Raw genomic sequence first — 18902 nt, 5'->3', positions numbered from 1 at the left:
TGTTGAATAGAATAAAATAGAGTTGTGTTGTGTTGAATGAAGCCGTGGATAATAGAATTGTATAGAACAGCATTGTATAAAGTAGAACAGAATAGTATTGAACAGAATTGTTATTCATATAATTCCATTGTGTTGGATTGCATAGAACAGAACTGAATCAGAACAGTATCGAATGCAATTACATATAACAGAATTGTGAATAGTATAGAATAGGACTGTGTTGTATTGGACCATGTATAATAGAATTGTATAGAACAGAATAAAATGGTAATGAAGAGTATGGTAAAGAGTCGTAGAAAATAGAATATGAATTGAATAGTGTAGAATAGAATGGTGTTGAACTGGGCAGTGTGGAGTAGAATAGTAGAGAAGAGTATTAGAATAAAATTGCGTTTAATATAATTGTATAGTTTTGTGTTGTATAAAAGTGTGTGTGTGTAAGTGTGTGTGTGTGTGTGTGTGTGTGTGTGTGTGTGTGTTTTTTTTTTTTTTGGGGGGGGGGGGGGGGGGGGGGGGGGTACCGTTGTTTTGTCGTAGAGTGTGTGATTGTCTAGTAGTTTTCCTCTCTCCAGTCTGGCGAAGCGTCTCAGGTCTCGCTCAAACAGCTGCAGGGAAAACAGAAAATAAACTTTATAAACTGACATTTCAGATATTTTACTTCTATTTCTACTTCTTTGTACACACAATAGTCATCATCATGATCATTTATGCCGTACAGAAAAAAAAAAAAAGTTTTTTTATTCAGCATGGGGTTCTCAGTAAAACTGCTCTCTCCTATCAGTCCACACTCACAGCCAGTAGCTCAGAGTTTGTCCAGTCAGTAAAGTTTATAGCAGTGTTTTCATGTTCTTTATGGAATAATACATTAAAATAGAAGTAAAATAACATTTGTTACACATTTATTTCAAAAAAACATTGTTTTGCATTTTGTGATTTTTTTTTCAGTTGAGTAAAATACTACAATGTTTTCTTTTCAAATATTTTATCATTGAGGATTCCAAAACAAACAGTGAAAAAATCTTGTCTCATTCTCTCATTCTCTTCACACGCCTAGTAATAATGATTTTAAAAATGTGTATAATATAACACAATATAACAGTGGTAAAAGTCAAATAAAATAAAATGAATAAAAAACGACTAATATTAACTACTAATATTAATAAAAGGTAAAAATATCGCTATAAAAAAGTAAAAATGTGTAAAATATTTTAGTTAAAAACTACTTTTATTATAATAAAACAGTTCGATAGATTTCTATTCAATAACGGAAGAGAACAATAGAATAGAACAGAACAGAATAGAACAGATTGTAATAGAATAGAACAAAATAAAATACAACAATGTAATCAAACAGAACAGAATAGAAAAGAACAGAATGTAATAGAGTACAATAGAACAGAATAGAAAAGAATAATGTAATAAAACAGAACAGAATAGAATAGAACAGAATGTAATAGAACAATAGAATAGAACAAAATATATTAGAGTGGAACAGAATACAATAGAACAGAACAGAAAATGTAACAGAATAGAAGATTAGAATAGAACATAATAGAACAGAATGTAATAGAACATAATAGAATAGAACAGAACCGAATAGAACAGAATATAATAGAACAGAAAAAAATAGAACATAATATATTAGAACAGAACGTAATAGAAAAGAATTGAACAGAATAGAACAAAAGAATAGAATAGATTCGATTAGAATAAAACAGAACAGAGTAGATTAGAATAGAACAAGATAGAACAGAACATAATGGAATAGAATAGAATAGAATAGAATAGAATAGAATAGAATAGAATAGAATAGAATAGAATAGAATAGAACATAATATATTAGAACAGAACAGAATGTAATAGAACAGAATTGAACAGAACAGAATGTAATAGAACAGAATAGAATAGAACAGAATGCAATAGAACATAACTGAAAATAGAATAGAATAGATTAGAACAGAACAGAGTAGAATAGAATAGAACAGAACAGAATGTAATAGAATAGAATAGAATAGAATAGAATAGAATAGAATAGAACAGAACATAATGTAATAGAACAGAACAGAATAGAACAGAATGCAATAGAACATAATAGAATAGAACAGAATGCAATAGAACATAATAGAATAGAACAGAACAGAAATTATATGAACAGAACAGAATGTAATAAAACAGAATAGAATAGAACATAATGTAATAGAACAGAATAGAAAAAAGAGAACAGAACAGAATAAAAAAACATACCTATTAATAAGCTTTCATAAGCACAAGACTCATCCTAAAGAGATGAAATGTATCAGATGGATGTTGATATTGATCCACAAACTGTTTGTGCTGTTTGAATAAATCCCATTATGCATTATAATATCAACACAGATCATTTATAACCAGAGGACTAATATTTCCAGCTCGTTCGCAAACAGATTAATCTAAAACAAAGGCATTAAACAGTAAAGAGTCTGCAGCTCAGCAATATGATGAGCTTTGTTATTTCTGCTTTATATTATATATTTCCCCTGAGTAAACAAAGCTGAATGAGCTTTAGAATAAACCTGTGCGTCCGTTTGCAGCATTAAGCATCATGTTTAATCTCATCCGAGACTCTTATCGTGTCCTGCAGAGCGGCTGAAACACTCCTCCATTAAACTCTTCAAACACACAGTGCTTTTTAATGTTTCTGTCATTATCTAAAGCTCCTCCAGGTCACGGCTGCTTGGGCTGCAAGTAAACGCCACCACTGGATGCCATGAAGAGCCCAGACGCTTCAATACATGAATAAATGCATGAATTAATGTTCAAATGTCTAATGAGATGCACATAATGGCATGATTTATTAATTGTGAAAGGTTCAGAAGCCCTGTGGTCCTCGGTGCTGCACTGTATTACATATACAGAGGTCAGAAGTCAAGAGGTCAAGGCCAGAGGTCAAATATAAAGGTTGATTTATGAATCTGTAGTGCTCAAATGATTTGGATCAAGTTTAACAAAATAAGAGAATTAAAGTCAAGCATGTGTGTAATTATTCATAATTAAGGGATGACTTCTGCAATAACAACTAATAACTTAATGAGTTTTATTTTTATATCATAGATTCAAGTCTAAATGATATATTTATAGACTTTACACTGTTTTAATAATTACACCTGGATATTAAGGTGTTGTGTAGAATAGCATTAAGTAGAATTGTACAGAACAGTAATGCAATTGCAAAAAATACTATTGAATAGAATTGTATAGAATTGCCTAGAATTATGTCCAATGTCATTGCATAGATTTGGAAAGCATGCACTTTCCTAGAACATAACTGCGTAGCAAAGTACAGAATAGATTTGTAATGTTTAGAATCGAATTGCATAGAATATAACTGCATAGCAGAATTGTATAGAATAGAATAGTCCTTTTAAAAAAATGTATTCAATAATATTAAAAAGATTTCCCAGTGATGGGTTGCAGCTGGAAGGGCATCTGCTGTGTAAAACATTTGCTGGATAAGTTAATAAAAATTAGTAAAGGGACCAAGCAGAAAAAAATTGAGTATTAAATAGAGTTGCATGGTATAGAATATAACTGCATCATATAATTGTTTCGAATTGAATTGTGCTAATAGGATATTGCAGAACAGAATCGTGTTTAATGAAAATGTAAAAACTTGCACAATATGGTTTAAATGCAATTGTATAGAATTGAATAGAATTGCATAGCACAGTATAGAGTAGTAGTTTATATTAAAGAATATATCTCGATATAATTGTATTGAATAGTATTAACTATAAGTGTATAGAATGAAATTATATTTAATAAAATAGACTAGAATTGAACAAAATTATATTTAGAATTGTATAAAAAAGAATATAATCTGGAATTGTGTTGAATAGAACATTGCAGAACATAATTGTGTAAAATTGAATTGTATAGAATTGCTCATAATGCTTTCAAATTAATAGAATTGATTAGCAGAGTATAGAGTAGTAATGTATGGTCTAGAGTAGGTCTGTATAGAATTGTATGGAATAGTATTAATTACATTTGTATAGAACAGAATTACATCAAATGGTATGGAATAGAATTTAATATAATTGTAATGAGTGTAGAATAAAATAGCATAGAATTAAATATCATAGAAAATAATTGTTTGGAATTGTGTTAAACAGTTGTATTGAATTGAACAATGATGTCAAATATAATTGTATTGAATGAAATTGTATATAATTTTACAGAATGCACCTGACTAGAACAGCATAACTTAGCATAGTATAAATTTCATAGCATAGTGTAGAATAGAGCTAATTAGAATTGTATAGAACATATACATTACATTTAATTGTATAGAATGAAATTTCTTACGATAGTAAAGAATATAACTGTATAATTTAATTAATAAGTATAGAGTAGAATTACATAGATTAAAATAGTTTAGAATGCATTGTATTGATTAGAATAGTGTAAAACAAAATTGTATAATAGTGTTAGAGTATAAAACAGTGTAAAAGAGAATTTTATCGAACAGTATTGAATAGAATATTGTATATATGTGCTGTTTTATACATTTCAATGCAAGCTATTCAATATAATTTAATTCTGTTCCATACAATTTGGTTCCACAATACTGTTTTCAGCACATTTTATTCTACACTAGTCTAATCAAAAGAATTCTATACAATTCTGTTCTCCACTATTCTATCCAATACGGTTCTATACAATTATATTCTTTACTATTCTTTTCAATGCAATTACATTCTACAGTATTCAATTTGATACAACTTTATGCAGTTCTATTCTACACTATTCTATTCAATGCTATTCTATGCAGTTCTATTCTACACTATTCTACTCAATACAGCCTTCTACCATTTTAGGGCGAGTCTGAAGCTGGTTGTGTAGTGCTGCTGTGCTTTTGTACTGCGCTGGATCCACTATGGTAAACAATTGTATTCTGGGTAATTCCATGCTATGCAATTCTATATGATTATATTTGACACCATTATGTGCAATTCTAATTAGCACAATTCTATTTGACAATTTTACACAGTTAAATTCTATACTATTCTATTAAACAATCCATACAACTCTACACTATTTCACATAACTCTATACTACTCTAATAAATTATAGAAAACTTTTCAAGATTATTATACACGAGTATTTTTAAAGTTTCTCCATAATTCTAATACTAATCCTTTACTACTCTATACTCAATTTTATTTTATATTATTCTGTATAATTATATTCTATACTACTTATGGTTTTGACACTATTATATTTTATGAAATTCTACACATCTATAGTAAATGAGAAATATCTTATATACACAATTCCATTCAATTATACACAATTCTAAATGATTCCACTCTGTTCAGCGCAATACTATTCAATCATGCACAATTCTATTCAGTTTTACACAATTTTATACTATTCTTTATGATTATATTACCGTAGATCCAGTCCATCCCAGCAAAGCGTATGGGAATCTCTCCAGTGGTGGAGCCACCAAATCCACCCGCACCGCCCTCCAGTTGCGCCCAGTCCTGCTCTCCTGCATCTGCAGCTTCACCAGCAGGAAACACTTGCTGAATCGGTCCATGGCCTCGAAGCGGTGGTTGGGGAGCTGCCGCAGGTCGAAGGTGGACTTCTGGAAGTCTGAATACAGCAGGACATTCTGAACAGAGACAAAAAAATGCACAAATAGTCAAACTATAAATATTTAGACAACATGAATGTGGCTGTGTGGGAAATTATTATTTTGTTTTATTTTAGGTTATTTGATTAAATTGTTATTATTAATTATTATTGATAGTACTGTACTTAACAATAAAGTCTAATTTACTGAGAAGTAAAATTAAAAAAAATATAATAAAATAAAATTCAGCTGTTTATTTTGCTGTGGTGACCCCTGATAAATCATGGACCAAGCCAAAGGAAAATAAAATAAAATAAAATAAAATAAAATAAAATAAAATAAAATAAAATAAAATAAAATAAAATAAAATAAAATAAAATAAAATAAAATAAAATTAAATTAAATTAAATTAAATTAAATTAAATTCGGCCGTTCATTTTGCTGTGGTGACCCCTGATAAATCATGGACCAAGCCAAAAGAAATTGAATGAAATAAAAATGAAATAAAAATGAAATTAAAAAACTAAATTAAATTAAATTAAATTAAATTAAATTAAATTAAATTAAATTAAATTAAATTAAATTAAATTAAATTAAATTAAATTAAAAATTCAGCTGTTCATTTTGCTGTGGTGACCCCTGATAAATCATGGACCAAGCCAAATGAAAATGAATTAAATAAAATTAAAAATTAATAAAATAAAATAAAATTTAAAAATTTAAAAATTAAAAAAATAATAAAATAAAATAAAATAATAAAAAATAAAACAAAACAAAATAAACTAAAATAAAATAAAATAAAATAAGCCTGTTCATTTTGCTGTGGTGACCCTTGATAAATCATGGACCAAGCCAAAGGTAAATAAAATAAAATAAAATAAAATAAAATAAAATAAAATAAAATTAAAAAAAGTGAAATAAAATTAAAAAAATAAAATAAGGTTGTTGGATTTGCGGTGGTGACCCCTGATAAATCATAGACTGAGCCAAAGAAAAATCAATGATGAAAATAAAATAAAATAAAATTCATTTATACAATCATACACAGCAATGAACCACCATAAAATGCACTGAAAAAAATTATTCAGTGTAAATTAAAAAAAATGTATTATTGAATTTAAACAAACAAAAAGTTTAACATTATTTTAACATTACTAAATTTAATTTGTTTGTTTAAATTTAACACAAATTGTTTGCGACAATTTTGCAGACATTTTTTTAGTGCACAAAAAAGTAAATAATGCAAAATAGTTTTTCATGTAAATAAAAACTATAAAATTTATTGTTATTAACAACATGCAGTGGCAAAAAAAAAAGATAATAAACGTATACTGTAACTCAACATTGCTATGCAACATGAAGCTGAAAAAATGCTTACTAACAAACAAACAAACAATAAATAAATAAATAGCACAGGGGTGTCACACTCCTGGAGGGAGCCCGGAACCATTTAGTTCCAACCCTGCTTCAAAACATACCTGTAGGTTTCAAACAAGCCTGAACGACTCAATTAGTTTGATCAGGTGTTTATTATGGTTATTAACTGTTGCTATGACAACAACTTTCACATGAGTTTTGAAGAACGAAAGGATCCTGAACCGTATCAAATCGTCAATAACCAAATCCAGCTAACTAAGTAATCCAAGAACGGACCCAAGTTCTGGCAAAACTAGACTGAGAGTGTATCATTATAAACAATCTGTGATAATGTGCTTTAAATATATTGTGACTTGATTTTGTAACCCATATGTAAGGCAAGACGGAATCTGCGGATGTTTCTTGCTTTTTCTGCGGAGAATTTAGGTAGAAATCTGCAGATTTCTGCGGTATTATTTTGGTAGTCTCATAACTAAAACCTTAATATGTCAAATAAAAAATTTTGTATTTTTAACTTTTATTTAATGTTTAAAATGCATATTCAATTAGATTCACTTTATTTGGTGAACAAAGCAAGTCTCTCGTATAAAATAGCTACTAAAAGACAGAAAATATTACTGTACAAACTGCATTGTAAATAAATTATATGAACATTTTCTCAATAGACAATAATATTACTGAAATTAATTTTAAAAATGAATAAAAATAAATTTGCACACATTTTCTTAAGTAAATAAACAGAATTAATAATCGGCTAAAAATCTGCGGAAACCTGTGGAAAATTCTGTGTGGGCCTACCCATATGACAGCCGCTTTATTCTTTGTTAGTTTTATTTTCCCTTTCTGAGCTATTTTTTTTAAATAAAGTAAAATCTAACAATCAACAAACATTTCTGATTATGACCATTCATAATAATCACGCAAAAAAAACAGTTTCCCCATTCAGTCAGACATTCATAAACAGCAAACCCACCCCGCTGAAAACTACATCTGTTTCCATCTCCCTGCATTTGTTTCCACACCTGACACAAAAATAGATCTGCATAATTTTAGTTCAATTTGTCTTTGTTTTTCTCTCACACTTCATGTAAAGCCGAAGTAAACAAATAACAGCCTGTGTAGAGTTTAACAGCACAGCGCTCGCTGAAGCCTGCTGTAATAATGTGCACCTTGAATAAGAGTTTGCTTGATTTAACAAATGATTAAGCGTCTGCCAGAAAGACGTCTTTATTTGCCAGCGGGCGAAACGCTAAACAAAAGCGGTGTGATTGCTGAAGTCATTGTGAAATCTGCTAATATTCCCGTTCCTCACTGGAGCAAAGAAAACCGCTCGCCGTTCTGTTAAGAATAGAGAACCTGAAATACAATTCTGGCTAAATTATAAGTCTGCATCTTCAAGCAGCGGGGAGTCTCTCTCCATCTGTGCTAAACGGTTCCACTTCGCAAGAAACACAATCAATTCAGGACTGTTCCTCCGTACTGTCGCAATAAATACAGTCAAGGCTTATATTTAAAAAAATAAAAAATAAGGAAGGAAGAAAGACTGTATGGAGACAGAGGAGTGGGAGAACTGCTGTTTCGTGTATTTACAATAAAACTTTTCATTTGATCTTTTACCACTCCAATTAGATTTTAAGGTTTAATTTTATCTCAGAAAAACAAGCTTCTTATTCTTCAAATATTCTTTGAATGAAAAATGGTAATTCCATGTGCAAATCTATTTTCATCAAGTATATGTAATATTTACAACAGTTAAATATACATAATAATAAATATACATACATACATATACATACATACATATATATATATATATATACACACACACACATGTACACACATACATACACACACATATACATGTACACACATACATATACACACACACACACACACACACACACACACACACACACACACACACATATATATATATATATATATATATATATATATATATAAACACATATATACATATATATATATATATATATATATATATATATATATATAAATACACATATACATATACATATATATATATATATATATATACATATATATATATATATATACATATACATACATACATACATACATACATTCATACATATATACATATATATATAAATAAATATATGGATGTATGCATGAACAGTTTATTAGTCCCCTGAATTATTAGCCCCACTGTTTATTTTTTTCCCCAATTTCTATTTAACAGCGGGAAGATTGTTTCAACACATTTCTAAACATAATAGTTTTAATAACTTAGTATTTCTAATAACTGATTTATTTTATCTTTGTCATGATGACAGTAAATAATATTAGACTAGATATTCTTCAAGACACTTCTATACAGCTTAAAGTGACATTTAAAGGCTTCACTAGGGTAATTAGGTTAACTAGGCAGGTTAGGGTAATTAGGCAAGCTATTGTATAATGATGGTTTGTTCTGTAGACTATTGACAGAAATGTACTTTAAAAGGGCTAAAAAGTTTGTCCCAAAATGGTTGTTAAAAATTTTAAAACTGCCTTTATTCTAGCCAAAATAAAACAAAGACTTTCTCCGGAAGAACAAATATTATCAGACATACTGTGAAAATGTCCTTGCTCTGTTAAACATAATTTGGGAAATATTTTAAAAAGAAAAAAAAAAATCAAAGAGGGGGGGGGGCGAATATAACAATATAACAATTTTATAATGTTAATATATAACAATTCTAATAAATTATACAAAACTCTATACTCTTTTATATGCTTATACATCTCCAAGCAGTGGGAAGTCTCTCTCCATCTGTGCTAAACGGTTCCCCTTAGCAAGAAACACAATCAATTCAGGACTTTACCTCCGTACTGTGGGAATACATACAGTCAAGGCTTATTTTAAAAATAAAAAAAAATAAGGAAGGAAGAAAGTCTGTATGGATGGAGACAGAGGAGTGGGAGAACTGCTATTTAAAGTTAAAATTTTGATTTGTTCTTTTATCACTTCAATTACATTTTAAGGTTTGATGTTTTCAAAAAAAAAAACAAGCTTTATATCCATCTGAGAAATATTCTCTAATCTAAATGTGCAATTCTATCAAGTATATGTATATTATTTAATACTATAAACACTATACATTTCTATTCGATCAATTCCATTCTATACAATTTTACGGAATTATGCAATACTATTTTGTGCAATTCTATATAAGTCCATTCAACAATTATATCCAACACAATTCTATTTTGCACTATTTTATATAATTCTATACTATTCTATAGAAATTGTTCTACTTTTATTTGCTTTTAAGGTTTGATTTCATCCTTCTGAGAAAAAGGTTTTATATTATGAGATTCTAATAAGAAAAAACAATTCTCTAATTCAAAGGTTCCCAAACTCAGCCTGCAACCCCTAATATGACGATGCCAGTGACTCGCGAACCCCAATATCCTGGTTATGAATACAGAAACCTTGCATGCAATGTCACACACACACTAATACACCCATGGATATTCTTTGTTTAATGTCAGTGCTGTAAATGGGCCAGAAACTTTAACCTGGTGTTATAAAATCAATCTGCTGCATCTGACGCTATTGCTGTGTCTTTAATATAATGTAACCACCACTGGGGTTGCAATCCAATAGAACTAGTAACTATAAGCTACTATAGTAACTATATAGTAATTATAAACAACTATATTTTTCTCTTCAGTAGGTTATGGATAAAATATGGTCATTCTTATATGATTTAATAATAATAAATAGATTTTTTTAAATCACCAGGCGACCCCCCTTTATTGTCCCGCGACCCCTCGAGGGGTCCCGACCCCCACTTTGAGAACCACTGCTCTAAATACTAAAATGTTCACTCAATATGCAGTTCCATTCTACACAATTTAACACTATTTAATACAATTCTACACAGCTCTGTTTTATACTATGCCTTTTTGTCCTAGGCAATTCTATTCTATACAAATCTACAAAATTACTGTTGTGTTATTCTGTACAATTCCACTCAGCATTTCTATTCAACTCAATTCCATATTGTACTATTTTATATATGTCTATCCTCTTCTATATAATTATATTCTATAAAAATATATATTTCTTGAATATTTCTTTACTATTCTACACAATTACTTTCTATAATATTCTACATAATATATTCTGTACTACTCATTCTACACTATTATATTTCTACTATATTTTATATCACACTATATTATGTATGTACTACACTATTACATTTTTATACACTATTATAATTTATTCAATTTTACACATCTTTATATCTATTTATTATATATTCTAAGCAAGTATATTCCAGGCAATTACATTCTATACAATTATTATTATATTTGATACCCAACCCTAACCAAATCCATGCAACAAATTCCATTCTAAGCTATTCTACACAATTCTGTTGTGCACTGTTCTTTTAATTCTATTCTACACTATTTAAATCATTCTAGAATTTTATATACAGCTATATTTCAATAATTCTATCAAATTCTGTTTTAAATTCATTCATTCATTTTCTTTTTGGCTTAGTCCCTTTATTAATCCGGGGTCGCCACAGCGGAATGAATCGTCAACTTATCCAGCACGTTTTTACGCAGCGGCCACACACACACACACAATCAAACGGATAATTTAGCCTACCCAATTCACCTGTAACGCATGTGTTTGGACTGTGGGGGAATCCGGAGCACCCGGAGGAAACCCACACAAATGTAGGAAGAATATGCAAACTCCACACAGAAACCCCAACTGAGCCGAGGTTCGAACCTCGGACCTAGCGAGCTTCTTGCTATGAGGCGACAGCACTACCTACTGCACCACTGCATTGCCCTCTGTTTAACATTATTCTGCAGATTTATATTCTATAATTCAATCATTCATTTCCTTTGGTTTAGCCCCATATTTATCAGGGGTTGCCACAGCGGAATGAACCTCCAATAATTCCTGCATGTTTTATGCAGCCGCAACCCAGTACTGGGAAACACCCATACACACACACACACACACACACACACACACACACAACGGCCAACTTAGTTCATCAATTCCCCTATAGCGCATGTGTTTGGACTGTGGGGGCAACCGGAGCACCCGGAAGAAACCCACGCCAACACAACTCCACATAGAGATGACAACTGATCCAGGTGGGACTCGAACCAGCGACCTTCTTGCTGTGAGGACACAGTGCTTACCACTGAGCCACCCTGCCACTTATATTTAAACAATTGTTGTTTTTATAGATTGTCTGCATAGTGTTTATTCAATTAAAATAGATTAAATATTTAAAAAAGTGTTAAACTAAACAAATCAGAAGACATAAAACTTACTAAAACTAAAATTATAGAGATAAAACATATTAAAAATTAAGCGTTGTGTAAAACATATGCTGGATAAGTTGGCGGTTCATTCTGCTGTGGCGACCCCTGATTAATAAAGGGACTAAGCCGAAAAGAAAATGAATGAAACCTATCAGAAAACAATAAACATACTAAAACTAATTGACAGTGATAAAATATATAAAAATTAAACCCATTAATATAATTGAGCATAACACGGAATAGTGCAGAATAGAACTGTATAGAACTGTATTGCATCGAAAACCGTAGAACAGATCAAAGATCAAATCTTTAAATCTGAACAATTATAACACGATGCAGGAATTGTGCAAAGAACAAAGACAAATAGAAAGAGGGAGGAAAATAATGCTGATGTAGAAGTCAAGATAAGTTGCAGAAATAAACAGAGGTGCAATGAAAAGGAGGAGAGAAGAAAGAGAAAAATAGAGTGTCAGAGTAGAATTGATTTGGCTGTGATTGTCCAGAGTCTGATGGGGCAGAACTCACATCATTTACACTGCAAACTGTCAGTTTAATTGCAGCAGCCCTAATAATTGTTACGCTACTATACAGACATGTTAGAGATCAATCTGAAGAGCTCCTGGTCTAAAAGAGCAACAGCTCCTAACAGTTAACTTCAGACACATTACTGTAGATACAGTTAAAGTCAATGTACACTCACCGGCCACTTTATTGGGTACACCTTCCTAGTACCAGGTTGGACCCCCTTTTCCCTTCAGAACGTCCTTAATCCTTCATGACATAGATTCAACAAGCTACTGGAAATATTCCTCAGAGATTTTGCTCCATATCGACATGATAGCATCACACAGTTGCTGCAGATTTCCATCCATGATGCCAATCTCCCGTTTCACCACATCCCAAAACTGCTCTATTGGATTGAGCTCTGGTGACTGTGGAGGCCACCCGCTGTCTTCAAGAAACGTGTCCTGTTCTTAGCTGACAGGAGCGGCACCCGGTGTGGTCTTTTGCTGCTGTAGCCCATCCGTCTCAAGGTTGGACGTGTTGTGTGGTCAGAGATGCTCTTCTGCAGACCTCGGATGCAACGAGTGCTTATTTGAGTTACTGTTGCCTTTCTATCAGTCAAAACCAGTCTGGCCATTCTCCTCTGACCTTTGGCATCACCATTTGCGACCACAGAACTGCCGCTCACTGGATATTTCCTCTTTGTCGGAGCATTCTCTGTAAACCCTAGAGATGGTTGTGCGTGAAAATCCCAGTAGATCAGCAGTTTCTGAAATACTCAGAGCAGCCCGTCTGGCAGCAACAACCATGCCAGGTTTAAAGTCACTTAAATCACCTTTGGACAGGTGTACCTAATAAATTGGCCGGTGAGTGTATAAAATTCTACACAATTCTATTCAATACAATGATATTTAGCTTAAAAATGTAAATCGTGTAATATGCATTCCTCTAATATTTTAGAGTTTCATGTATCTAAGTTTGAAGGAGAAACAATTATTTAGATTATAAATAAAATTTTCAAATAAAATAAAAAAACAGGGTTTTCTATAGATCAGTGTTTCTCAACCACGTTCCTGAAGGATCACCAGCACTGCATATTTCGGATGTCTCCTTTGTTACAGCTATTAAAGGTCTTTCAGTCTCTGCTAATGAGATGATGATCTGAGTCAGGTGTCTTTGGTTAAGGAGACATGGAAATGTGCAGAGCTGGTGGTCCTCCAGGAACGTGGTTGAGAAACACTGCTATAGATGATACATGCAGCTGTTCCCTCATGGCGCTTCAATAATTAAAGATATTTCCATCTCGTTTTATGGCTGAACAAATACATGAATGCATGTTTAACTGACTATAATCTAATCCATCACCTCTCCAAGATCAAACGAGTCATGAAATTAAAATGTTTTACAAGATTCTCTGTATTTTTAGAGCAACACATAAGAACTGAGGCAAATATTATTTTTAGTTTTTTAAGCCCTTGCAAAATCCTGGAGGGACTGTATTACACTACCAATGATGTCCAAAGAAGGAAGCTCACGAAATTGAAGAGAAAGTCACACCAGCCTTTCAGCAGAAGTTTCAAGCTGGCTTAAATATACTCCATGCGTGTGGTCAATTGACAGAAACAGAGGAGAGAAAAAACAGGCTGCAGTTTAACCAGCACTTCATGCTTCTGCTTCAAAACAAAGCGCTCATCTCAGAGGCAGAAGCACTTTAGCAATAGAATCACTGTCAGTGTGAATTCACTGCGAGCACACACTCAAAACAATGTGCTTGAACAGCTCCAGCTAAGCACATGCTTTAAGTGCACATCAAAAGCATGCAAATTACAGCACAGTTTCAGTGATCAGAAGAGGTTTTGTGAAAGTGGACAGATTCCCTTGCATTGAAGTTATTTGAACAATTCTATTGGATACAAATCTATTGTACTCTATATAATCATTGTGTAGATTAGTATAGAATTGAATCTTATAGCGTTCTATTATACACTAGTTATATTCTATGCAGTTATATACAAATCTATTTGGCACTATTTGATTCATCTCTATTCTGTATAATTTCATTTGATGTTATATTCAGCACTACTCTATAAAGTTCTATCCACTTAAAATTAATACAATTCTATAATTTATACTATTTCATACAACCCTGTTTGATTTAGTTCAATTGTTTTTATACAATCTAATTCTAGTCTACTCAGTTCTCTTCTATACTCTATCCAACACTATCCTATGCAGTTCTATTCTATTCTTTTGTGAAGACTTCAGCTGTTCATTTTGATACAAATCTATTCTATTCTACTCTACAGAATTTAATTCTATATAATCTATGGAAAATGACTTCATACAGTTCTATTACACACAAATGATATGCTATGCAATTTTATACAATTCGATTCAGCCCTATTCGGTGTAATTACATTGAATATTATTCGATTCAGCACTATTTTATACAATTCTATCCACTTATGTTCTAAACTATTTTATTCAACTCTATTTCATACAACCCTATTTGATTGTATCCTTTATTATACATTATACTCATTTCTATTCTATTCTATCCAGCACAATCATATGCAATGCTATTTACTTCTATGCTGTACAATTCTGTCTTATTCTATTAAATTCTATTGTATTATTGTGTGAAAATGCTTGGCCTTGCAGCTGTTCGACACAACTCTATTTGATACAAAGCAGTTCAACTTTATGTAATTTTATTTTATTTCACTCAAAATGACCCAGTGCAGTTCTACTCTACACAAACTCTGTCCTGTATAATTGCATCCAATCCTGTCCCACTCAGCATTATTCTATACAACCCTGCCCACTTATATTTCATACAGTCCTGTTTGATTCGTTTCAGTTTAATTCTATACATTTATAGTTTATACTATTCTATCCAATACCATTCTATCCACTTATATTTAATATATTCTTTACAGTTCTATTTAAACTTATCCTGTACACTTCTATACATCACTATTCTACAGTATGTGCACATTTCAGGCATGCAAATTACAGCACAGATGTAGACTCAGTGTGGTTAAAGGTTTTGTGATGGTGAACAAATCCCTTGCCTCTGCAGCAATTTGAACAATTCTATTGGATACAAATATATTCTACTCTTTAAAATTAATTCTATATTATTATACACAGCATTATATAGAGTTCTATTTTACTTAAGTTATCCTATTCAGCAATCATATCAACTTATATTCTATTCAACTATTTCATACAACCCCATTCAATTTTGTTCAATTCTATTATATACAATCTAATTCTAATCCACTCAGTTCTATTCTAAACTTTTCTACCCAATACTACCCTATGCAATTCTATTTACTTCTATTATGTACAATTCTATTCAAATTTATTCTATGCAATTCTATTCCATTCCTGGGTGAAGATGAAAGAATTGCTTGACCTTGCAGCTTTTCAAAACAACTCTAGTTAAAACAAATCTATTTAACTTAATTATATTCTATATTATTCTACTCAAAAAGATTCAATACAGTTCTATTATACACAAACTCTATTCTGTATAATTATATCCAATCAAGTTCTATTCAGTATTACTCTATACAACCCTATTTCTATTCTGTACAAGTCTATTTAATTCCATTCTTTTGTAAAGATGAACAGATTGCTTGGCCTTATAGCTGTTCAGTTCAACTCTATTTAATACAAATCTAGTCCACTTTATAATATTATATTCTATAATATTATTCTACACAAAACAATCCAATACAGATCTATTCTACATAAACTCTATTCTGTTTAATTATACCAAATCACATTCTATTCAGTACTACTCTACACAACCCTGCCCACTCATATTTCATACAATTTTATTAAATTCTATTTTATACAATCCTGTTCTACTCATATCAATCCTATAAATTTAGTTTATACTATTCTATTCATTACCATTCTACCACTATTTTATGCAATCATATTAACGTACAATAGATTCTATACAAATCTATTCAACTATTTTATACAACCCTATTTGATTTTGTTCAATTCTATTTTATACAATCTAATTCTAATCGACTCAGTTCTGTTCTATACTATTCTATCCAACACTATCCTATGCAACTATATTTACTACCATTCTGTACAATTCTATTCTATGAATCTCTATTCCATAGTTTTTTGAAGATTTGCCTCGTTTAATATAACTCTATTTGACAGAAATCTATTGTACTTTATTCTACAGAAAGCAATTCAACTATCCAATTTTCTGAATTATGTTATGCACAAACTCTATTCAGTACAATTAAATCCAATCATGTTCTATTTAGCACTGTTCTATACATTCTATCCAACTCTATTTCATACAACCCTATGTGATTTAGTTCAATTGCTTTATACAATTTAATTCTACTCTACTCAGTTCTATTCTATACTATTCTATCCAACACTATCCTTTGCAATTCTATTTACTTTTATTCTGTACAACTCTATTTAATCTTCTTCTATGCAATTCTATTGTATTATTTTGTGAAGATGAAAAGATTGCTTGGCCTTGCAGCTGTTCGATAAACTCTATTTGACACAAATGTATTCAATAGAATTCTATTCTACACAATACAATCACGTTCTATTCAGCACTATACATTTATATTGTACAATATTCTATCCAATACTGTTCTATTTAATTATATTATGTACAATTATATTCTAGGTGCACATCAAAAGCATGCAAATTACAGCAGTTTTAGAATGACAGTGTCCAGAAGAGGTTTTGTGAAAGTGAGCAGATCCCCTGGCCTTGCAGCTGTGATACGAAAAGCTCTTTTGCATAGAATTACAGAAAACACTGAGATAAAGCTCACCACGGCGCTCCACATCAGTGCACACACAAAACAAACCATTATTTCATCAGAAAACATCTCAACAGGCTTTAATGCGCTGCATTCGTCTGATTAAAACTGAATTAAGAGGCATTTCGATCTGCATTCCCTTGCTAATATAATTCATCCAAGTCAGGTAGTCAATGCAGTCTGAACACCTCTGTGCATTCATATGGGCTGGATTTAGAGAAATCCTGACAACGTAAATACTGTTTTCAAGCTTTTAAATGCTTTCAATCAGGGATCAGATGCACTTATTATAAGCTGAGCAATTAAGACTAAAAAACACTTGCAATAAGGTGTAATGTTCAGAGCTGTTCTGCTGCATTTAAAGACTTCATTTACCTTGCGAGATGAAATTATAGTTTAGAATATTCATTATTAAGCCACACAATTCTATTCTATACAACACCATTCTACACAATTCTATTCTATACTAGTCTATGCAAATTTACACAATTCTATTCTACAGTCTACACAATCTATGCATTTGTATTCTACACAACTCTATACAAATACATTCTATTACTCCACACAGTTATATTCAACACTACTATTGTATTTCACACATTTCTATTCTATGCTGCTCTATACAATTGTGTCCTATTATATACAACTATTTAATACAATACATTTCAACAATTATTTAGAATTTTCAACACAGTTCTATACAATTATGCTCTATACTATTTCATACAATTTAACAAAATTATATTCTTAATTTCTTTAATATTATTCTACACAACTGTAGTCTATGCAATTGTATTCAATGCAATTCTATTTAACCTTGTACTATTCTATTAACCAATATTATTATTCTATTAGAATGTTTTTCTATTCTATACTTCTCAAAACAATTGTGTACTATTACAGTATATACAATTCTATTCAATCCAATTCAGATTCTATACTGCTCCATACAAGTGTACTATTATATAAAATTGTAGTAAACCCTTTAGTATTCTATTTAACAACTCTATAAAATTTTGTACTATTATACACAATTCTATTCAATACAATTCATCAATTATTTTCAATAATTTTAATCACAGTTCTATACAATTCTTACTATTCCATACAATTTTACACAATTCTATTCTACAACATTATTTTTTAATATTCTATTCTACACACCTGTAGTCTATACAATTCTATTCAACCCTATACTATTCTATACTGCTCAATACAAGTGTACTATTATATATATAATTCTATTTAAACCAATA

At 30.8% G+C, this 18902-nt stretch overlaps 1 protein-coding gene across 5 annotated transcripts in view; it reads right to left on the bottom strand.

Moving 5' to 3' along the window:
* The window catches only part of dntt (deoxynucleotidyltransferase, terminal), a 394622-nt gene that overhangs the window by 112839 nt on the left and 262881 nt on the right, over positions 1 to 18902 (bottom strand). For all 5 annotated transcript variants that reach the window (XM_087277888.1, XM_087277887.1, XM_087277889.1 and 2 more), the window contains 2 exon segments: positions 5432 to 5656; positions 522 to 605 (listed from right to left, as the gene is read on the bottom strand). In XM_087277888.1, the coding sequence (XP_087134014.1) occupies positions 522 to 605; positions 5432 to 5656 (309 nt within the window).

The sequence above is a fragment of the Danio rerio genome, chromosome 13 (assembly GCF_052040795.2).
Source record: "Danio rerio strain M-AB ecotype USA chromosome 13, GRCz13ab, whole genome shotgun sequence".
Taxonomy (NCBI): Eukaryota; Metazoa; Chordata; class Actinopteri; order Cypriniformes; family Danionidae; genus Danio; species Danio rerio.
Note: the sequence above shows the minus strand (reverse complement) of the source record. Positions and strands in the feature narration are given on the sequence as shown.